General features: G+C 33.8%; 1 protein-coding gene across 3 annotated transcripts in view; it reads left to right on the forward strand.

Moving 5' to 3' along the window:
• TMEM19 (transmembrane protein 19) overlaps window positions 1–12,163 on the forward strand; it is a 45,834-nt gene extending 33,671 nt beyond the window's left edge. For all 3 annotated transcript variants that reach the window (XM_052000772.1, XM_052000774.1, XM_052000773.1), the window contains 4 exons: window positions 6,353–6,490; window positions 6,928–7,182; window positions 10,222–10,431; window positions 11,714–12,163. In XM_052000772.1, coding sequence (XP_051856732.1) covers window positions 6,353–6,490; window positions 6,928–7,182; window positions 10,222–10,431; window positions 11,714–11,877 — 767 coding nt within the window. In that variant the 3' untranslated portion in view covers window positions 11,878–12,163. The remainder of the gene's footprint in view (window positions 1–6,352; window positions 6,491–6,927; window positions 7,183–10,221; window positions 10,432–11,713) is intronic.
• Window positions 12,164–24,121: the final 11,958 nt, after the last annotated feature.

The following is a 24,121-nucleotide window of genomic DNA, read 5'->3' on the forward strand; positions in this document are numbered from 1 at the left end:
AACATTAATTCTGTGGATGCTCAGCTTTCCTCATAATCTAGCTTCTACAGCCATACATTGTCACTAGAAAAGCCATACCTTTGACTTACGGACATAACTTTCCTCCCTGCTATCTTAGTTTCATGACAGATAGTTATTGTCTTTGAGTCTAAGAATATAAAATCTGACTGCTTCCAGTTCTTGTCCCTCTTTTTGCCAGGAAATGATATAATCAATTTCAAGATCTTAGTTGTTTTGTTTTGTTTTTCCTTTGATGTGAAACTTCAAGCCCTCTTTTACACTCACTTCTTTCACTTTTCATCAAGAGTTTTCTTAACTCTTCATTCTTCAGATAAAACTACATAATACTACAGATATGACTATATAATATCTGGAAGGGCTTTTTAAGAAAGTCATATATCTTGGGCTATGGATAGGTTATAATTTGTGTCTTGGAGTTGTAATTTCCCTAGCACATACTGATTTTTCTGATATAAGGATTCTTTTCCAGGATCTCCAAATTCCTATGGATAGATTTTAGGGTATTCAAGAAGTACAATGGGAGAAAGAATAGAATTTTATTTCAATGATCGCTGGCTAAAACTTAGCATTTCCTTCAATTAAGATTTGGGGGAAAAATTTTTTTTCTGAGAAGGGATTCCTACTTTTATTTTCTTTATTATTTTTTCATTTAATAGAGAATTGAAAGACAGAAAAGAAAAATAAAACAGCAGAATATTGTCATGTGCCCAATAGAATGTCAGGGAGAATTCAAAATATAAAAATGAATTTCCAGTTTAAGAAAGGATACATAATAGTAAAATTATATTTATAAATGTCCAACTTTTTTTCCTTGGAGATTGTTCTTTTCTCTGCTGTGCCCTTTTTTTATTTTGTTCTTTTTTTTCTTTCATTTTCACCCAGAATCTCCAATATAGTTAAACACAACTATATTTAATAGATATACACGTTCATACTCATCTACAATCCCATACACATATATCTATAAACACACATCCATAGAGAAGTTCATGCATATATATCTAGTATATACTCAAAACTTATACACACACATTTACCCATATGTAAGCAAGTATCTTAAACAATATTAGTATGACTGACTTTATAAAAGTTTCTCTTAATTGAATCTTCAGGTTTAACTGTTTAAGATCAATGGCTACTAGCCATACTTTTCTTTTCTTACTAAATTCAACTCCTATGTTGTAGTGTTTATGTGCATCTCTACTTTCCTAACTCTGTTGAGTTTTCTACTTTAATTCTGCTTCTTAATTTGCCTTGCTGTTACTTAACCTCACCCCATCCATGGATCCCTTCTTATCTTCTCCATCTCCCTTCTCACCTCCCTCTGCTTTTCCCTCCCCACTATATTTCTTTATAAATTTTGGAGGGTGCTATATCATTCCTGGTATATAGGCAATGTAATTTTACTCATTCCTGATGTGAGGTTTAATTTTAATCTTGAATATTGGTGCTTATATGTTAAATTTTCTACTGAGTTCTGATTTGATTGATAGCAAGTGTTGAAAATTTCCTAGTTTATTTAATATCCATTTTTCTCATTCAATATAATAAATAATTTTGCTTGCTATGTTTTTGGTCACAGGCTTAGTTTTTTTGATTGTTGGTAGATATAATTCCAGGACCTGCAGTCTTTTATTGTGGCTGCTGCTAAGTCCTATACAATTCTAATTGTAGTTCCAGCATATTTGAATTTTTTTAAATTGTTAATTGCAAAATTTTCTCTTTAATCTGGGGGGTTTCAAAATTTTGCAGTAATATTCCTGTGTGTTTCCCCACAAAGGATCTCTTTGCAGTGGTGATTAGTGGATTATTTTCTATTTCTACTTTTCCCTCATGTTCTATCACTCCAGGACAATTTTTTTTTTCCTGAGGCAATTGGGGTTAAGTGATTTGCCCAGGGTCACAAAGCTAGGAAGTGTTAAGTATCTGAGACCAGATTTGAACTCTGGTCCTCCTGACTTCAGGGGTGGTGTTCTATTCATTATACCATCTAGCTGCTCCTCCAGGACAATTTTCTAGGATTATTTCCTGCATTATTGTGTCAAGATTCTCTTTTTGGTCACAGCTTTCTGGCAGTCCATTTATTTATATTTTCTCAATTTGATGTTTTTCAGATCTGTTGTTTTTCTTATAAGATGTTTTACATTCTGTCCTATTTTTTCATTCTTTGTATTCTCTTTTGTTATTTCCTGGTTTCTTACAGATTCACTGACTTCCCTTTGCCCAAATCTAATTTTCAAAGTGTTATTTTCATCTTTAAGATTCTGTCTCCTTTTCTAGTTAGATAATTTTTTTTCATAATTTTATCTTGGATTCTTTTTGGTTTTGTTTTTGTTTTTCCCCAATGTCTCTCATTTGATTTTTAAATTTTCTTTTGAATTCTATAAATTCTCTCTGGACAGGGAGCCATTTACCATTACTCTTTGGGCTGGAAGAAGCTCTTTTTACTTCAGTGTTCTCTTCTGAAAATGAATCCTAGTCTTCCCTATTTTTTCATAGTAAGTTTCTATGGTGAGATTTATCTCTGCTGGTTCATTCTTTTTTTAATAAGAGTAATAGTGTAAGCACCTCTAATCATGGGGTTACCTTCCCTTCGGCCCTTCCCTTTGACCTGCACCCCAAACCAAGAACTGCTACAAGTGCTCCTAACCAGCAGCATCTTTGACTGCTTCAGCACTTACCAGGTGTGCTGGTTCCTTCTTGTGCCCAAGCCATATCTCACCAGCCTGATGTTCTTAATCAGCCATAAAGTTCCCTCAACACAGAATCTGGGAGGTGAAAGTTTCTGTGGTTCCTGCTGAGACTCAGGGTTCCCTACTTCGTGTTTCTGAGGAGCTAACTTGAAGAGATTTCCATTTCACATTGGTTAATCCATGCCAAGTCTTCAGACTTTCTTGGGCTGTACCAGGAGGACCCCTTTTCTGCCCCAAGTGTTCTCAATTTTTCATCTTGTTCTATATTCACCCTGATGTGCAAATTTGTTCCATTTGTGGGGGAAATCTAGAGAGTTTGAAATTTACCTACTCTCCCATCTTCCCAGAATCTTCCCCCAGGTTCATTCTTTTGATGGCCTGCCAAAGGGATTCATGACACAGAATAGATTAAGAATTCTTTGGTCTACTGGTTTGTTTTTAGTATTAAGAATAGTACAGTTGTTTTCCTAAAAGAGATATAAGAACTTATTGGTGAGGTTAGAGACAGAGGAGGAGAAAAAGAAATTGTAGAGAAGTTAGTCTTATTTAGGAAGGTGACACTAAAGGGCTAATATGCAAAGGAATGAATTAGCTTGTCTTTTAAAGTCAGTCCAAGAACTGACCACCCAAGCCTGAAAGGGGTGGGTTCAAGTCCTGGGTCTGACACATACTGTTTCGATGACTAGACAAGTAATTTAACCTTTTAAGTTATCCAGAAAATGCGTATCTGAATTGGCCAAAGGATAGTTTCCTTCTTTAGGGAGTTTCTTATCCTATATCTTTAGGAATCTATGTCTTCAAAGGGTCTACTTTCTTTACTATGTGACAAATCACTTAACTAGCTTTGCTAATAAAAGATTGACAAAGCTGAACATTACAGTACAGTTACAGGATGGAGGGATCCTGGTCCTCGTATTCTCCAAATTATTCTCTCATTTTTTTCTCTTGCTTTCTCTACGTACATACATACATACACACACTTACAAAAATATATGTGTGTATAAGCTTACCTAAAATATCAACAGCTGTTCATATTTCTGGGATATTTCAGTAATAATTTATTGATTTCTACCAGAGAGATGGTAAACTATAAGTAGAGAATAAAGTATGCATCTTCAGACTTAGACAACAACATTATGTTGATGTGTTTGGCTAAATGCATTTCTTTGTTAAAAGGGAGAGTTCTGTTTCAAAATAGGAGTCATTGAAAAGTGTAACCAATATAAAAAAGAAAATTAAAACTTAAAAAAAAAAGTATTTCGCTTCATGTTGCCCTAAAATGTGTCAGGTATTATGGAGTGACATAGACAATGGAAAGCAATTTGACACACTGGATTTGGATTCTGGGAACCTGGCTTCAGATATTGTCTCTCTGTAAATTGAGCAGGCAAACTTAACCACTGGGACTCAGATTCTTCATCTGTCAAATGAGAACTCTCTGAAGTCCCTTCCAGCTCTAAATCTGTGATTGTGTGATACAGAAGAAAAACAGGGAGGATGGTCCCTGATTGTAGTATCTTAGACAACAATTAAAAATTGTTAAGGAATTTTCAAAGTCAACAATGGGAGATAGAACCAAGATGTCAAGAATACCAGGAAATACTAGGCAGTTTAGTGAACTCCCTCTCTACAAAAAATTCTTCTAAACAGACCTTTAAAAAAGCACTAGAGAGAATCTTGATGAGGAAATCCAAGAAAAGCTCACAGAGTCATTTTTTCCTGCCTTGACCAACTTAAGAAATGAATTCTGTGGACATTTTGCTGTTGCTTTGATCCCGAACCAGGTCAGGAGCTTGCAGAACTCAAACCAAGGAGTTTGCTTTGGATCAGACCAGTTTGAGAGCACTGAAATTTTGCATTTCCAGCCTGAGTTGTCATTGACATCCTGAAATAAAACCATCCCAGAAATAATAAAACAACAGAACCAACCCAAGACATTCCATTGAGAAGCACGTGGCCCTAAAAATCAAGTTTAAAGTCAAAAAGTGGGCTGGAAGAATGAACAAACAAAAACTATGAAAAGTTATTATGATACCCTGGATACTCAAAGCACAAGAACAGAAGAGAATGATAATAAAACAACTACAAGCAAAACCTCAATGGAAAACAATTGGACCCAGATCTAACTAGAATTCCTGGAAGAACAAAGCAAGACTTTATGAAAAGGTTTAAAAATGTTTTTAATCAATGAAATGAGAGTGCTAAGGAAAAAACATAGGAAAAGAAATGAGCTATGGAAGAAATAATTGGAATCTTGATAAAGTATAAAATGAGACATATTTTTGAACATGGCCAGTGCAGAAATTTGTTTTCAGGATACATGTTTTAACAAGGCTTTTGTTTTTCTTCCATTCTCAATTTGGGTAGAGTAAAAGGTAGATCACTTTAGGTGGTGGGAAAGAAGGCAAAATTTGGCTGATTGAGAAATGTACACATACAAATTTGTTATTTCAGTTGTGTCCTACTTTGTAACTCCCCATTTTGGTGTTTTCTTGGTAAAGATACTGGAGTGGTTTGCCATTTCCTTCTTCAGCTCATTTTTATAGTGAGGAATTATTGGAAAAAAAACCACAAATGGAATTATGGCCAGCAAGGCTAAATAACTTGCCCAAGAAGAAGCAGCTAAGCTAGATTTAAATTAATGAAGAATCCTAATAGGTTTGTATGTATTTTTGTTGTGTATATTATATATGTAATATTTTTTCATATTTTGTTATATATAACATTTTTAAAGTTGACAGGACCATAGAGTTCAAACTATAAAAAGACCTTAGAGGATACTGAATCTATTCTCTTCATTTTATAAATGAGGATGTTGAGACAGAGTTCTGCCTGCTTAACAGGATTATTGTGAAAATGAAACTAATGAATACAAAAATTTATATAATGAATAGTATAATGATTTTAGTTTCAGGGGAGGAGCCAATAATGTTTGTTACATTTATATAGCACTGTTTGTGAAGGCTTTAAAGTACCACACTTGACTGATAGTCTCTTCTCTGCATTTTGAGTTGTTTTGATATTTTCACATCACTTACTAAAATTGTGACATCTTGTTAAACAAATAATTCTTATCTTGGCCACATGACTTTACAAGTGAATTATAACAACAGTTATTCAAAGAAAAAGTAATTTCAATGTGATATATATACTTTGTATACTCATTCTACAAACATAAAGAAGAGATCTTATCAAGATACCTTCTGGGAAACAATTGTAGTTTTCTTGAAACCAAGGAGAGAAAGCATAAAAAGAAACTATAGACCAATATCTCTAGTGAATCTTGTATGGGGTTACATCAGGAATGCAGAATTGCATCAATATTAGAAAATTTATAAATATAATAATATAAATAAAACATCTGTAAATGCAAAAGAACTTATTGCCTCTTAAAGGTATAGCAACAGCATCCATAATCTCTGTGGGAGACTGGTGAAGTTGATGTAGCATTTGTTATACAAAAAGGAAAGGAAAGAATCGGACTTGAAAAAGCTTCTCTGTTTAGGAATATCTACAAATTTTGAGAATGTGTATTTGAAATGGTAAGAAAGGGCCTTATGTTTTATTTTTCTTTCTCTAAATTAATGTAAAAGTATAAACTTAACTTTTTGTATATTTCTTCATTGTGTCTCTTTCAGGAGTTGTAGTTGGATTTATCTTGACCATTGCAAATTTGAGCTTTTTTACTTCTTTGATGACATTTTTCATTTCTTCCTCAAAACTGACCAAGTGGAAAGAAGAAGAAAAGAAGCGTGTAGATCCTGAATATAAAGAAGGTAAATCATATCTGCTGATGCATAACAAATTGTATCTCGTCATAAAGTATCCTAAACTGTTGATCTGTCTTTTCAGTTTTCTCCTGAAATGTAAATGTTTGGCTCTTCTGACGTGGTTAAATTTATCTGAAAGTCATTTAGGATAGCCTACAATGTAGTTCTTTTTCATATAATTTCAAAGCATTTAATCTATTCTTCTAAAAATCATTTAATTTTGATAGCAGCTATCAGCATAGTTTATTCTGTAATATGTTTTATCATTAATCCTTTATGTTCTATAATTCCAAAATCTTATCTTCCATTGCTTTTCACAATTTTTTTTTTTTTTGCTTTTCACAATTTAAAAAATAAATATTCCTTCTACAAGTGATTTCATATTTCTTTAAGCATTTCCTTTTGAGCCTAACAGCATGTTTTAATTTTTTTTCCCCCTGCAGGGGGGCAGAGAAATTGGATTCAAGTTTTCTGTAATGGAGCTGTACCTACAGAGCTGGCATTGCTCTATATGATTGAAAATGGGCCAGGTGAAATCTGCATTGATTTCTCCAGACAGTACACTGCTTCCTGGATGTGTTTGTCTCTCTTGGCTTCTTTGGCCGCCTCTGCAGGAGATACATGGGCTTCTGAAATTGGCTCTGTTGCAAGTACTACCCAACCAAGGCTGATAACAACTTGGCAAAGAGTTCCTATTGGTGAGACATGACATTGGTTTTTAAATCTTAATTTAATGTCTATTTGACCTTTTCTTTAGACTTTAAAAGTGAGCTTTAATCAATCAAAATTTATAAAGTTTCTTAGCTTGTTAATAGAAAATAAAAATTGTTATTAATATAACGTTTATAGGCATTTTCTAGCTAGAGATAGAATCAGTTGTCATGGGGTCATAGATTTAAAGCTGGAATAAAACTTAAAAGCCACTGGATTAGGGACAACTAGGTAGTGCAATGGATAGAACACTGACCCTAGAGTCAGGACCACCTGAGTTCAAATCCAACCTCAGACACTTAGTAGCTAGGACTACCTGAGTTCAAATCCAACCTCAGACACTTGTTAGCTGTATAACTCTGGACAAATTACTTAACCTCAATTGCCTCAAAATAAAAAAGTCCAGTCCTGTCATTTTACAGACAAGGAATCTAAAGACGGAGACAAGAGACTTGTCTAAAGTCACATAGCTAGGAAGTATCTGGGGCAGAATTTGAAGGTAGGTACTCCTGATTCCAAGACTAGTTACACTGTTATCTGTTACACTGAGATACCTCTTTGAAGGATTCAGAGGGAGATGTCAGAATTTATAATAACATACATTCTGAGATCACAAGAGCCAAAGAAGAATAAATGATCTAGATAGCACATTTTCTTTTCATCCCATAGAAGATAATCCTTTCTTTAAAACTAGTTTTAATTCATGTAGTTACCCAAGCCTTTTTCCCTTCAGCTTTTAAAGGAAATCATGTTTCTTTCAATGATTTTCTGTCTCACTTCCCCCTCATTCTAGATCTTTTCTTCTCTTGTTAAGCCTTCCTGTCTGACACCTATATCAATAAGGTTACAGGCCTCACCTTGACTACAACAGGGAAGAAACTCCCTTCCACTGAGGCAGAGACATCAGGGTTCTATTTCTTAACATTGAGGCAGTCTTGAGCATTAGAAAATTCTTGCACTCTTCAGTGAGGGCAAGAGGTCCTACTGACAAACATGTTTGCTAGAAAACCTAGTCTTAGCTTTTTCAATGGCTCGTAAGCTAAAAACATATTATAGTTGGTCCAGTCTTTTGATGTTTAACCATAAAAGTGGTTCATTTGGATTCTAGGAGGAAAGAAAAACTTTGAGTCACTACAGGAAGCTTTATTTTATTTTTTTATTTTAATATCTTTTTATTGATAGAACGCATGCCAGGGTAATTTTTTACAGCATTATCCCTTGCATTCATTTCTGTTCCGATTTTTCCCTTCCCTCCCCCCAGATGGCAAGCAGTCCTTTACATGTTGAATAGGTTACAGTATATCCTGGATACAATATATGTGTGCAGAACCGAATAGTTTTCTTGTTGCACAGGGAGAATTGAATTCAGAAGGTATAAATAACCCGGGAAGAAAAACAAAATTGCAAGCAGTTTATATTCATTTCCCAGTGTTCTTTCTCTGGGTGTAGCTGCTTCTGTCCATCTTTGATCAATTAAGGCTCTCTTTATCGAAGAGATCCACTTCCATCAGAATACATCCTCAAACAGTATTGTTGTTGAGGTATATAATGATCTCCTGGTTCTGCTCATTTCACTCAGCATCAGTTCATGTAAGTCTCGCCGGTCCTCTCTGTATTCATCCTGCTGGTCATTCTACAGGAAGCTTTATTAATAGCATGCTGATATTTCTATAAAATAGTGAATAAAGCCCAGAGGCTATCAATGTAAGTGGCAAACCTATTAGAGGAAATATGAGAGGGGAGAGAGAAGCAATTTCTCAATCAAGGGTGGGATTCTGGCAGTCTTTGCTTCACTAGGATTTTTATAGTGTGTTTCACGTAATCATCTGAATGGAGATAGGGCATTGTGGGGCATATCCCCTGTGCATCTGAACAGTGATAAGGCTTATTTCTAGAGTCTGGGTAAAGAAGGATCATCCAGTGTCTGAATTTTGACAGTTTGACAATTATATACTCAATCCTAGGTACAAAGTAAGGGGATGGTCAGAATATGGCAAGGTATGAGGTAGGTATTCAGCAAGCCAGCTAGTAAATTTTCCCAGCAAATTAAAATGACATTACAAATCAGAATTAGAAAATACTAAGCAGTAAAATGGAATTTTAAAAACCTAAGCAAAACTCACTGTAACCCCCAACCCTTAGTGAGCTGAAAAATCTTCTAATCATATTTTATTGGAGAGTTTCCTCTTCCCTTTTCTGTATTTCAAAAACCTCTGACATTTTCAGAAATGGCCTTCTCACCACAACCAACTTGGGTATATTTGATCTAATACTCACTCAGCTTTTCCAACAGATTTCCCCCCACAGTCATCTTCTTATCTTCAGTCATTTTTTTATCTCATGGTTCCTATCAATATTTCCTTTCATGATTCTGTGGTACAAGTAAACTGGCTTTCTTACTGTTTGTCACACTCATCTCTTTTCTCTGTGCTTTTGCCCTATGCCTATAATACACTCCCTTCTTAGCTCTGCTTCTTAAAAGGCTTAGATATCCAATTCCAGTTATTCTTTTGGTATTGTCTTCCCCTGTAATCAGGTAATCCTCAAGGATGAGGACAGCTACGCTCTTGTATTTTATATTCCTAGTACTTAATATGAGTGGCCCCAAAGTAATCACTCAGTAAATGCTTTTTCATTTATTCAAAGTTCACCTCAGGTGTCTGCATGTTACCATTAATAATAATTATATGTGCCAGGCTATACACAGTGCTATATTTCATTTGATTCTCATAACAATCCTGAGAGGTAGGTGTCATTACTATACCCTTTTAAGCAGAGAGCGGTTAACTGATTTGTCCAACAGCATCTAACATCATTTTTGAACTTGGGTCTTCCTGACTCCAGGTTCAGCACTCTTATCCACTACTTCTCTGTCCTGATGACTTTGATACTTCTCCCCCAGTTGTCATCACATTTATATCTGTAATTGTAAACAGTAATCATAATGGTTGTCAATTTCTTTTTTAAGTTGCCCAACATATTAAATGACATTTCATAATTCAATGGGAACTTTTTATGTTTTTTAGGTACCAATGGAGGAGTCACTGCGGTAGGCTTTCTCTCCAGCTTTCTTGGTGGGTCTTTGGTGGGCATTGCCTATTTCTTTTCACAGCTGATTTTTGTGAATGATTTGGAATCTTCTGCTCCCCAATGGCCAGTTGTTGCATTTGCAGGAATGGCTGGTTTATTAGGATCAGTTATTGATTCATACTTAGGAGCAACAATGCAGTATTCTGGTAAGTATTACTGAACATTATTTTAAACTTCACTTTAACTATATTAGTCTGTAAAGAATTAGGGGAAATTGCAGAAGAATGAAAGATCAATCCATATATGAAGTTTACAAAAATGATCATATTCCTTTGACCCATGATCCCATTTGTAAGCCTGGGTTTTAGGGAATGTCTTGGCCAAAATATTAATACCAATTTTGTTTATAAAGATGCAAAACTAACCCCACCCCTAAAAGTTGGGGAATAACTAAATAAGTTTTGGAGTTATATCCAATGGAATAACTTTTAACACAATAAGGAACTTGAGACACAATCCTCAAAAAACTGAGGGTGTGGAGAAGTGACTTACCCAGTAATTATCAGAGGCAGAATTACCCTTTTGCCATTCAAGATTGCAAATATAAAAGGCAAAAAGAAACTTAGGACATATGTTAGTAATGCCAAGTGAAGAAAGCAGAATAGAATATTTACAGTTTTTTTTTTTAATAACAACAATAAAATCCTTTATATAGAAAGAGATCTGTGCATGACATCAAATAAAGGACCAAAATAATATAAGTAAATTTGCACATAAATTTCCGGTCTCAGTCTTTTAGAAGTAGTTTTCTGGATCACTGAAATCACAGGTTCATATTTTCCTTTCTCCCTCTTTCTCTTCTCCCTTCAAATATACATAGACAAAAAAAAACAGGAAGAAAAGAGAGTAAAGATCTTGCAACTGTTTAGCTCTGCTTTTATGAAAATGTAAATATTTGAATTTTTTATATGGTTTTATTCTTAACTGTTCATGATTTTATTTTATTCCTCATTTGATTTACTTGGATCATTTCTGTAGATAACAGGTGACATTTTTATCTGTAAAATGAGCTGGAGAAGGACATGGTAAACCATTCCAGTGTCTTATGTCAAGAAAATCCCAAACAGAGTCATGAAAAATTCTATATGACTGAATTGACTAAATAACAAAATTACTTTATCAAAAGTATTTGTTGTTTTTGTTTTTGTTTTTGTTTTTTTTACAAATCTTCATTGTGAATAAATTAATAAGCATTTATTAAGTGTGGTAGGCACCATGCTAACAGCTGGGGTGATGATGAAATTATTGCTTTAACTTGACCCACAGGTCAAGTCTCCACCAAAGTCCAAACTTGACCACTTTCCATGGCACAGAAATCTAGATGGTTGAATAAATACTTAAGAAATTGTTTGCTTGTGCCTCATTTCAGTATTATTATCTATAATTTGTAAGTAGAATCTCCAACTGTTTCCTTCTTTTCCACTTCAGGTTGGGATGAAAGCACTCACACAGTTGTCAGCCAGCCAACGGGTGAGACAAAATACATATCGGGAAAGCCTATTCTTGATAACAATGCTGTGAACCTGTTTTCTTCGATCCTCATTGCTCTCTTGCTTCCAAGTGCAGCATGGGCTCTCTGGCCCATAGAATGAACAGTTGTCAATTTCCATCATTTGGAGACTAAAACAGTCTAGTTGTACTTTGTAATTCCAAGATTTAACCTCAAAACAATCATTTCACCCACCTTACATGTAGGGATTTAATTAGCTTTGCATTTTATCTTCCCATAATCATAAATTGGAAACATTCAGGAAAGAAAATTCTACAGGAAAAAAAAACAAACATATCTTCCAGGACTTAAGCATGCAGCTTTCCAATTGAATAGAGCTGTTGGAGCAAAAAGAGGTTTTAAATAAAGTGGGGGTTTTTTTTGTTGTTGTTGTTGGGTTTTGTTTTGTTTTTTTAGTAAGAATTTTTTGCATTGGTTTCTGGAGCTAAATACGTACTTCTGCGGCATCCTTGAATTTTAACATAGAAGAGGGACCAGAAATTGCATGAAGAAATCTTAAATACTCATATAAGAACACTGCTGTGCCTGCTACTGGCTTATCATATTTGCAGTGATTTAAACAAATATGTCTGTGGAAACAAGCAATTTTTGTAACTCTAGATTTTCCTATGGTTTTCATCAGTCTACTATATATAATTGTCCTAATTTAAATAATGTTTTTAGATCCTAATAAGCTGTATCCATATAAGAGCATTCTTATTTCTACCTGTTTAATTAGTGGGAAAAGTTTAATAAAATAGGTAGTTATACTTTCTTTTGTCTTATCACAAGGGGGGGGGGGGGGAGGAGAGAGGGGAGACTTGACTCCTAAGGGGAAAAAAATCCAACCTAGATCTCTTGCATGTGTTTTAATGTAAATCACATGTACCCTACTGGCTATTTTGTTGTTACTGTGTAGAAATTAATTTATTGATTTCAGTAGATTGCTTCTGAGGTCTTTCATAAAGACCTTTCTTTTAAGTATCTGTAAAGTAATATAAGATTCCAATTTACAGTTTGTGTTTGAGGTGTTAATGCTTAATTACCATGGTACTCCTGTGAATGTGCTTCCTTTATTTTCTGATGTGGAAAGATAGGATGGTTTTTTTGTCATAGAGACCTACTGCATAATTTCCTTTACATTACATCAAATTTGTTTCCCTTCTTGTCACTTTTATTCCCAATTTTTATTTAACAAGTCTGTTTGCTTTTTTATTTTTCTACTTATCCCTAATTTTTGCAGCACTTATATTCTACCCTCTTCCCTATCTAGTACATTATGGTTTTTTTTTGATAGTTTTTTATAAAACAAAAAAAGGCAGTTGAACTATTCTATAACCAACATATATCTTCTGAGTTTACTAAATCCGCAATGTTCCACACCTGTAGGAAAGTGGGGAGGAGAAAAGTTTGTTTTCTCACTACTTTGAAATGATGTCACAAGTTTGTGAGATGAAAAGGGAAGAAGGCCTTAGCAAATGGCCTTAATATTTCTGATAAAGGATGAGGCAAGATTCCCTGGCTGAAAAAGTGTTTGGAAGGAAGAGGTAATTTATAAAACATTTGAGAAGAAAAGTTTTGGAGCGGCTACTGTGATATATAGAATAGAATTTAGGGAGGAATAGTGGAATTGTGCTATTGAAACAAGGGTCCAATTGAGATTAGATAATATAAATTTTTAGTTAACTCAATGATCATGGTTTCATGAACAGTGATAGGACAAGGGAAAAAGGAATTTGAGAGTAGAATGTAAGTTTCTTTTTTTATTTTTTTTTAATTATAGCATTTTATTTTCTAATTTTTTTCCATAATTTTCATATGTTCTAATTTTTTTTTAATTTTTCCCTCCCCTAGTCAGCAAGTATCCAATATATGTTATGTTAAACATGGGCAGGTCTCTACACATATTTCCATAAATATGCTGCACAAGAAAAATCAGATCAAAAAGGAAAAAAGAGAAAGAAAACAAAATGGAAGCAAACAACAAAAAGAATGAAAATACTATGGGGTCTACATTCACTTCCCACTGTCCTTTGGGTGCAGATAGCTTTCTTCATCATAAGACCATTGGAACTGGGCTGAATCGCCTCACCGTTGAAAAGAGCCAAGTCCTGTGGCCCTCTTCAACAATGAGATGATTGATGCCTGTTCCAACAATCTTGTGATGAAGAGAGCCATCTGCACCCAGAGAGAGGACTGTGGGAACTGATTGTGGATGACAACATAACATTCTCACTCTTTTTTTTGTTTTTAGCTTGCATTTTGTTTTCTTTTTTCATTTTTTTTTCTTTTTTGATCTAATTTTTCTTGTGCAGTATGATAATTGTGAAAATGTGTATAGAAGAATTGCATATGTTTAACTTAGATTGGATTACTTGGCATCTAAGGGTGGGAATGAGGGGAAGGAAGGGAAAAAATTTGGAGGACAAGATTTTTCATGGGTAAATGTTGAAAATTTTCCATGCATATGTTTTGAAAATAAAAAGTTTTAATAAAAAAATTATTCTCCTAAAAAAAAAAAAAAAAGAAAAAAAAAAAAAAAGAAAAGAGCCAAGTCCTTCAGAATTGATTATCAAATAATCTTGCTGTTGCCATGTATAATGATTTCCTGGTTCTGCTCATTTCACTTAGTATCAGTTCATTTAAGTGTCTCCAGGCGTCTCTGAAATCATCCTGCTGGTCATTTTTTATAGAAGAGTAATATTCCATAATATTCATATACCATAACTTGTTCAGCCATTCTCCAATTGATGGGCTTCCACTCAGTTTCCAGTTTTTTGCCACTACAAAAAGGGCTACCATATTTTTGCACACACTGCTGCTATCAAAACAGTTTGATAGCCCTTTCAGCATAGTTCCAAATTACTCTTCAGAATGGTTGAATCAGTTCCCAACTCCATAACAATGTATTAGTGTCTCAGTTTTCTCACATCTCCTCCAACATAGAATGTAGAGTTTTAACTAAGAGTTATGATTGGAAAGGAAAGAGAATGTATAGTCAGAGCTGATGGCCTAAGTAGGGGAGGAAGTGTAAAAAAGTTGCAGAGCTCAATAAGGACAAAGAATAAGTCCAGAAAAGATTAAGCATAGGAATAATTTAATGGAAAGTAAATTAACAAATGACAAAGCTTTGCTGTTCTTGGTGAAGCTTCAGCTATAATAGGAAACTTGAGTTAGTTAAAAGATATTGAAAATATCTTACTATAGTTAAATGTTGTATAAAAATATCAAATCCTATAATGGTGGATTTGAATATTCATATAAGAATGTAGTGTACTACTCTAGGAAATACCTTATCAGAAGAATGGGAAATGTATTAATTTTTTTGCAGTAAGGAATCATGGTAGAAGTGTGTAGCAAGAAGAAAAATTAGTATGTTAAGAAATGTTAAAGTCACAATCTGATCATGAAAAGACTCCACATTAGAGCTATAATAGATTACATGTAAGAATATGAATATTATTCCGTTTAACAAATGTTAAACACCTATCGTTGTAAGACTTTTTGATAGGTCCTAGGAATACAAAAATAAAACTGTCCCTACCCTCAAATAACTTTCTGCTGGGGGGATTAGATGAGTGGATGAAAAGCATTTATTTGGTACATATTTCTATGCTATGAATACAAAAGAAAGGCAGTCTTTTGCTCTCAGTTAGCCAGGCATAGTGGATTGAGTGCCATACAGTGGAATCAGGAATACTTGATCTCGAATGTTAGCTGCTTACTAGCTATGTGAGCTTCAGCAAGTCATTTAACCCTGTTTGCCTCACTTTCCTCGTCTGTAAAATAAGCTAGAGAAAGAACCCAGTATCTTTACCAAGAAAACCTCAAATGGCTTCATTAAGAGTCATACAAAATTGAAATGACTGAAACTTGTTCTCAACAAGCCTTACATGTTAGTCCAGTAGACCACTTACACTGGGGAATCTTGGCTACACTGTTCAGGATTTTGGGTATGAAAAATCATATAATACAATAACTTACTGTTCAGCCAATCCTGTGATACTTCTATCCATCCACTACCTCTCCAAATCTGTTTAATTATTTTTTCATTTCATTCTCAGCTGTCTCCTCCTTTTGCCTTCAATCTTTTCCAACATCAGGCTCTTTTCCAGTGAGTCCTGTCTTCTCATTATGTGGACAAAGTATTTAAGCCTCAACATCAATATTTAGTCTTCCAGTGAATAGCCAGAATGAATTTCAAGTATTGACTGATTGGATGTTTTTGATGTTCAAGAGACTTAAAAGTTTTTTACTAACACCACAATTCAAAAGCATCACTTCTGCAGCACTCACTTTTCCTTATTGTCCTAGTCTGACTGTTGTACATGGAAAAATTATAATATTAACCATACGGACTTTTATTAGGCAAGGTAATAGCTCTGCTTTTTAATATGCTATCCATATTTTCCATAATTTCTTTCCAAGGAGCAAGTGTCTTTTAATTTCATGACTGCAATTACCATCTGCAATGATCTTTGAGTCCAGAAATATAAAGTCTGACACTGCTTCTGTTTACCTTATATTTGCCAAGGAATGATGGGATAAGTTGCCAAAATCTTAGGGTTTTTTGTTGTTTCAAGAGACTTCTTAATTTCAGTTCTCTTTCTGTCATCATCATCTCCATACCTGAGATTGATGTCTCTTCCAGCAGCTTTAACTCCAGTTTGTGATCTATTCAGCTTGCTATTTTGCATGATACAGTCTACATATAAGCTAAATAAATGTGTACAGCCTTAACAATCTTAAACCAATCATCTGTTTCATTTGACTTCCTTCTCCAGGATGTCTGGCTCTATCAGAAGCTACACCATTGTGATTATTGCTAATGTTAAAATCTTTCATGTATCATTCTCTACATTTTTGAATAGGGCAATAAAATAATTGATTTTGCCCTTTCTGGAGGCGATGATTTTGTGGACCTGAAAAGGAAAAGGGGGTATGCCATGTTGGCAAAATGGAGATAGTGAATGAAGAGACTAAAAAGGCATAGATAGGCCAATGAAGTTCTGACATAAGAGGCTTAACTGTCCCTTGGCATAGTCACTAGTAGTCCAGTTTTGTTCAAGAAACTCAAATGGGTCCAGGAAGTGAGTCAAATAGCTTACTTCTTCCTGGGCTTACAATATTATGGATATAGAAACAAAAGAAAAAATTATAACGGAACCATTTTATTTAGTTGCCTTATAATTTGTTCTGACTTAATGCTTTAAAGTTAATTGTGTGGATGTTTTATGTTATAAATGGATTTCTCCTAAATGTAAAACACTTCATTAAGGGAAAAAAATTGTGATCAAACCAAGTCACGTTAATTGAAATTATTTTCCTTTTTTGGTAAATGAATAACTTTTAAAACTATGAAAATAAAAATGTTCTTTTTCATCAATGGACCTTTGCACTAATAGTTTAGAGGGCTTTTTTAGCTTCAGAAAAAGCTGTGGTAAGTAGATTCAAGATTTTGCCATAAAAATGCATTAATTTTATTTTAGTGGTTACATCAGAAAATAATTTCTATATCCTTTCTCCTCCCAAATTAAACTCTCCTGCTTTTCTTTTTTCTTTTCCATCCTTCCCTTAATCCTTGCTTTGCAATAGGAAGGTGCACTGTGAAAAAATGTTTTATCACTCTTCACAGTCCCTGTGGAAGTCCTTAAAGACAGCAAAAATCCAGAATCACTCTGTAGCTCCAGAAAATAAATCAGGAAAGTGACTGAATCTTAGGCAGTTTGCCTAAATAATGGTAACAAATAAAGGAACTTCACCAGACTTGGACTCTTTGCCATTTTGATTAAGCTTTCTCAGTCTTGGTCTTTTCATTTAAAAAATGAGGACAAAAATACTTAAATTCTGCTTTATAAAATTGTTCTGAAGAGAGTGTGTTTATATATATATATATATATATATATATATATATATATATATATTTTTTTTTTTTTTCCCTGAAGCAATTGCGGTTAGGTGACTTGCCCAGTCCCACACAGCTAGGAAGTGTTAACTGTCTAAGGTCAAATTTGAACTCACTTCAGGGCTGGCACTCTATCCACTGCGCCACCTAGCTGCCCCTATTTTATAAATCTTAATGCACCATATTATTTGTTTATTATTCTTGTTATTGCTACTTAGGAATTAATTCTAAAGCAATGATGAAAAAAGATGTTAATTTTTTCCTAAAGATAACTGACATTTAAAAAATGCTTTGATGTTACCTGTAGATATTATCACATTTGAACTTAACACAATGAGATAGATACTAAAGGTCATCAATAACAAACAGCAGATGGTGTGGTTCATGGAGATCAGGGCGTGGACTGAGGAAGACTTGAATTAAAATCCAACTTCAGATATTTCCTAATTGTATGTACTTGGGTATATCATCAATTCTCTTTGCTTTAAGTTTTCTCAACTATAAATTGAGGGTGATAATAGCATCTACTTCATAGGGTTGTTTTGGAAGTCAAATGGGATAGTGTGCTTAGTACAGTGCTTAGGACATATGCTTAGTATGGTACCTGAGACATACTAAGTAATTATATAAGTATTCCCTTCCCTATTATATCCATTTTATAGATGAGGAAACTAAGGTTAAGTGACTTGCTCATAGTCACATATGCCACAGCTGGCAAGCATTAAAAATGGGATTTAAACCCAAATTTTTCTGACAAGAAATCAGCCACCCCATCCTGGCTCCAAACAGACAAAGCTTGACAAAATAATCAAGTAGGTATGTGCAGCTTTTAGAAGGGCTTTTAAATAATATGGTTTCTGAAAATTAAAGTCTAACCTTTTTTTAACCTCTTTTTAAAATAGGTTGGGATGAGGAAGATGAGGAACAATCTAGGGAATCTAGGAACAATTGAGAAACCCAATCTAGTGAAATTAAGAATGTCAAACATTTGTCAAGTACATTAGGCTTTTAATAGTTTATTTGCATACAGAAATGTCAGGGAGTTTGGTTGTACTTAGACAGAAATTATAACATGGTCTGAGTTTAAATCCAAGGGAATCAACCTTGCTAAGTAAAGGTGGATCCACCTATGGAAGAATAACTTGGCTCTTGAGGATTCACTTGTGGTTGTATTTCTAAAAACATACAGCAAGAGATTCCAGGAAGTGTGATTACACACATCGTTAGAAGGAAATTTAAGGAAATTGCTTTCTGAACCCTTCAGTTGGAGGATATGGTGATTCTTAGAGCTAAGACTCCAAAGGAGTGGAACTGGTCTGTGCTGGAGTATTTTGAAAGGTGTTGATATTTTTCTTGAAGATAAGTTTTACTATGAATGCTTTATGTTTGATACTATCTTTTCAAAAATATCTATATTTGGTGGGCTTCTAAAAAATTTAAAGATCCTCAAATTCATGCTCACATCTATAAAGATAAGATTAATCCATTTATAAACCTGTTAGGTTTATAAAACAATAGTCTTGATATATTCATTTTAAAAAATAATTTGTGCTGAAAATGAAGTAGAATAAAAACTTTTTAATCACTTGAAGTGTCTACAAAAGAAATTTTCATTTTATTAAACGACCTGGATATAAGAGTAGCTAAGGAACTTATTTGCTCTAAGTAGATTGGTAAGTTTTGGTCTTAGTCCATTTGAACAAGAAAAGTTAATAGCTGTCTTATGATGTTACATTGAAATACATTTATTTTTTTTTAATTTTATTTAATAATAACTTTATATTGACAGAATCCATGCCAGGGTAATTTTTTTTTACAACATTAACCCTTGCACTTGTTTCTGTTCCGATTTTTCCCCTCCCTCCCTCCACCCTTTCCCCTAGATGGCAAGCAGTTCTATATATGTTAGATATGTTGCAGTATATCCTAGATACAATATATGTTTGCAGAACCGAACAGTTCTCTTGTTGCACAGGGAGAATTGGATTCAGAAGGTAAAAAATAACCTGGGAAGAAAAACAAAGATGCAGATAGTTCACATTCGTTCATTGAAACACATTTAACCAAAATATTATTTAATATTTGGCTATGGATATGTTTTGAGAGAGGGGAAAAAGAAAAAGAATTTTTATGATAAATTAACATAATTCCCTTTTGTTTCATATTTGCCATTTTTGCTCCAGTGATGTCTCAGCACATTCTGTTGAACAGAAGCAAAATATTTCCTTTCATCCAAATCATTTTACAAAAGAGGATTGTAAAGGATTTTGACAGTTTAAGGAAGTTGTCTTCTTTTTAGCCTATCAGATTTAAACACTGAATAGGTGTTTAATAGGCAAGCTGGCTCAATAAATAAGAGTCTAGAATCAGAAAGAACTGAGTTCAGATTTGGTTTCAGACACTAGGTAACCTTGGTCAAATCACTTCTGCTTTAATACTTTGGAGAAGGAAATAGGAAACTATTCCAGTATCTTTGCCAAGAAAATTCCTTGAACAGTATAGTTCATAGGATCATGAAGAGTCAGACATGATTAAAAATAAAGTGCTTATTAACAAATGCTTACTTATTGATGAAGAAAATACTGTTTCTTCTAGCATCCCCCCCTTTTTTTTTTCTTTTTGTAATAACCTTTTCCTTAACTGCTTTACTTCTGGCCAAAGTGGAAGGGATAGATAGAAGAAAAAAGGAAGGAGAGAAGAAAGGAAAAGGAGGGAGGGAAGAAAGGTAGGAATGAGTTACAGAGGAAGGCTTTATTACACTTAAGAGTATCAGCAGATGATGGGGAATGCCACATGACAATTCAGCAAGAAATATTTATATATTATATGAAATAGAAAAAAATGCTTACTACAATAAGCATAGCTGTTCATAAAAAGAAAAATGCTTTGCTTGTTAAAATTATTTTATTTCTTTTGCTATAAGACAGATAAGGGAGTTTTCTTGCTTACTAAATTAAAGAGAAGCACTTGTCAGACTGGATAAGGGATGGAGACATTTTAAAGTCTCTGAAATTTTTTTTTTTTTTTTTTTTTTTTTTGTATTAGAGAAGGAAAGAAGACAACTGAAGGAAACCAGCTGTGGTAGCTGATCTTTGAGATTCATGCAGGGCAAATATATAAGAAAATAGCTGCTATAGAACAAGATGGAATGAATTATTTTCTTCCAGAAATTTGCTTTTTTATTATTATTATAGCTTTTTATTGACAAAACATATGCATGGGTAATTTTTCAACTAACCTTTGCCAAAACCTCTGTTCCAATTTTTCCCCTCCTTCCCTCCACCTCTAGATGGTAGGTAGTCCCATACATATTAAATATGTTAAAGTATATGTTAAATACTATATATATATATATATATATATATATATATATATATATATATATATATATATATATATATACACACACACATATTTGTACAATTGTCTTGCTACACAAGAAAAATCGGATTTAGAAAGAATGATGTCAAGGTATCCATTGGTCTTTGGGATTTGGTGCCTTCACTACAAAGTTATTTCCTTTTTTTATTATAGTTTTTTATTGACAAAACATATGCATGGGTTTCAACATTCACCCTTGCAAAAACTTCTATTTCAACTTTTCCTCTCCTTCGCTCCACCCTCTCCCCTAGTTCCATACATGTTAAATAAGTTAAAATATATGTTAAGTACAATATATATACATACATGTTTATACAGTTGTCTTGCTATACAAGAAAAATCAGATTTAGAAAGAAGGTAAAAGTAACTTAAGAAGAAAAACAAAAATGCAAGCAAACAACATAAAGAATGTTAAATGCTATGTTGTGGTCCACACTCTTTCCCAGTGTTCTTTCACTGGGTGTAGCTGGTTCTTTTCATTACCAATCAATTGGAACTGATTTGAATCCTCTCATTGTTGAAGATAGCCATGTCCATCAGAATTGATCATCATATAGTATTGTTGTTAAAGTGGATAATCTCCTGGTTCTGCTCATTTCACTTAGCATCAGTTCATGTAAATCTCTCCAAGCCTCTCTGTATTCATCCTACTGGTCTTTTCTCACAGAACAATAACATTCCATAGCATTCATATACCACAATATATTCAGCATCCAATTGATGGGCATCCACTTAGTTTCCAGTTTCTAGCCACTACAAAAAGGGCTGCCACAAACATTTTTGCACATACCAGGTCCCTTTCCCTTCTTTAATAGCTCTTTGGGATATAAGCCCAATAGTAACACTGCTGGATCAAAGTGTATGCACAGTTTGACAACTTTTTGAGTATAGTTTCAAATTGCTCTCCAGAATGGTTGGATCCGTTCACAACTCCACCAACAATGCATCAGTGTCCCAGTTTCCCCACATCCCCTCCAACATTTATCATTATCTTTTTCTGTCCATTTAGCCAATCTGAGAAGTGTGTAGTGGTATCTCAGAGTTGTCTTAATTTGCATTTCTCTGATCAATAATGATTTGGAACAATTTTTCATATGGGTAGAAATAGTTTCAATTTCATCATCTGAAAATTGTTCGTATTTTGACCATTTATCAATTGGAGAATGGCTTGATTTCTTAGTCAATTCTCAATATATTTTGGAAATGAAGCCTTTATCAGAACCTTTAACTGTAAAGATGTTTTCTCAGTTTATTACTTCCCTTCTAATCTTGTTTGCATTAGTTTTGTTTGTATAAAAGCTTTTTAACTTGATATTATCAAAATTTTCTATTTTGTGATCAATAATGATCTCTAGTTCTTCTTTGGTCACAAATTCCTCCTGCCTCCACAAGTCTGAAAGGTAAATTATCCTATGTTCTTCTAATTTATTTATAATCTCATTCTTTATGCCTAGGTCATAAACCCATTTTGTTCTTATCTTGGTGTACGGTGTTAAGTGTGGGTCAATGCCTAGTTTCTGCCATACTAATTTCCAATTTTCCCAGCAGTTTTTGTCAAATAGTGCCTTCTTATCCCAAAAGTTGGAATCTTTGGGTTTGTCAAACATTAGATTGCTATAGTGACTATTTTTTCCTATGAACCTAACCTATTCCACTGATCAATTAGTCTATTTCTTAGCCAATACCAAATGGTTTTGGTGACCACTTATAATACAGTTTTAGATCAGGTACAGGCAGGCCACCCAGAAATTTACTTTCAAACAAAAGGAAGAAATGATAAACAGCAATATCCTCAACGCATTTTAAGAAATTTTGTAACAAATCATGCAGCTGTCATAAATAACAAAATTGTTCATTATTTTATAAGAGTATCCCAAGAGTATTAGGCCTGTACATGTTTGTTATCCTATTTTATTGTATTTTTAAGAAATCTGTGTTAAAATTCTAATAAAGTCTAAAATTTATTTGAATTAAAATACAAGCTAAAATTGCTTGTAGAAATTGTTTTATGAAAAGTAGAATGAAGTCTGACTTTTTTTTTGTAAGAAAGAACTTGGGTCCTTAAATTCAACATTTGTTGAACATACAATGCAGTTGGTGCTACAAAGACAAAAAAAACCTGAGTCCTGGGAGGATTTAATGTATATACAAGTAATTAGACACTTGTCAAAGTGATTTGCATATTGATTCCTACATTACACCATGAGCTGGGACTATCCTTTACCATTGTTAGTATTTCCAACATTTTCAAAGAGTACTTGGCATATGATAGGCATTTAATATTTATTCAAAGATTATACTATTATCCTATACTAAAGGTTCTGTTTTCTCACCAATCTGTTTTGTTTAAACATTTTTCAGTTGTGTTCAACTCCTCATGAGTTAGTTAACTTCCCTTATCTGGGATACAGGAATAGTTTGCTATTTCCTTCTCCAGGTCATTTTTTAGATGATGAAACTGATCTGACCAGGATTACATAGCTAATAAGTGTTTTGATACTATATTTAAACACAGGAAGATGAGGTTTCCTGCTTTTTGCCACCCAGCTGTCTTTCCTTCTTTAAAATATGTTAAAATGAAGTTTCCTAATCCTCAGTTTGTCCCAGGTGACAAAATTGCTTCTTAAGACTTTGTACATTTATACAAGTAGCATACATAACTTGATAGCCCAGTGAATAGAAAGTTGGACCTAGTGTCAGAAGGACCAGAGTTCAAATCCTACTTTGGACACTTATTAGCTATGTAATCCTGACAAGTTGCTTGATCATTGTTTGCCTTTTTTCCTCATTTGTAAAATGGTGGTAACAATCGCTCCAATCTCACAGGATTTTTGTGATAATGATTGTAAAGCACTTAGCACGGTACTTGGCACATAGTAAACATTATATAAAATATGTTATCATTCTGAATCATGGCCAAGAAAAATAACAGTAACATTAAATTACAATAAGATGTTCTGTATTGATTAAAGCCACTAGCAGAATACTCAAACAGATCTGTGATTTCAGAAATGTGATTATTTCTTCCAGTTATAATACAGATAACCCATCCATGTCTGTC

Source organism: Antechinus flavipes, chromosome 5 (assembly GCF_016432865.1).
Source record: "Antechinus flavipes isolate AdamAnt ecotype Samford, QLD, Australia chromosome 5, AdamAnt_v2, whole genome shotgun sequence".
In the NCBI taxonomy this organism is placed as follows: domain Eukaryota; kingdom Metazoa; phylum Chordata; class Mammalia; order Dasyuromorphia; family Dasyuridae; genus Antechinus; species Antechinus flavipes.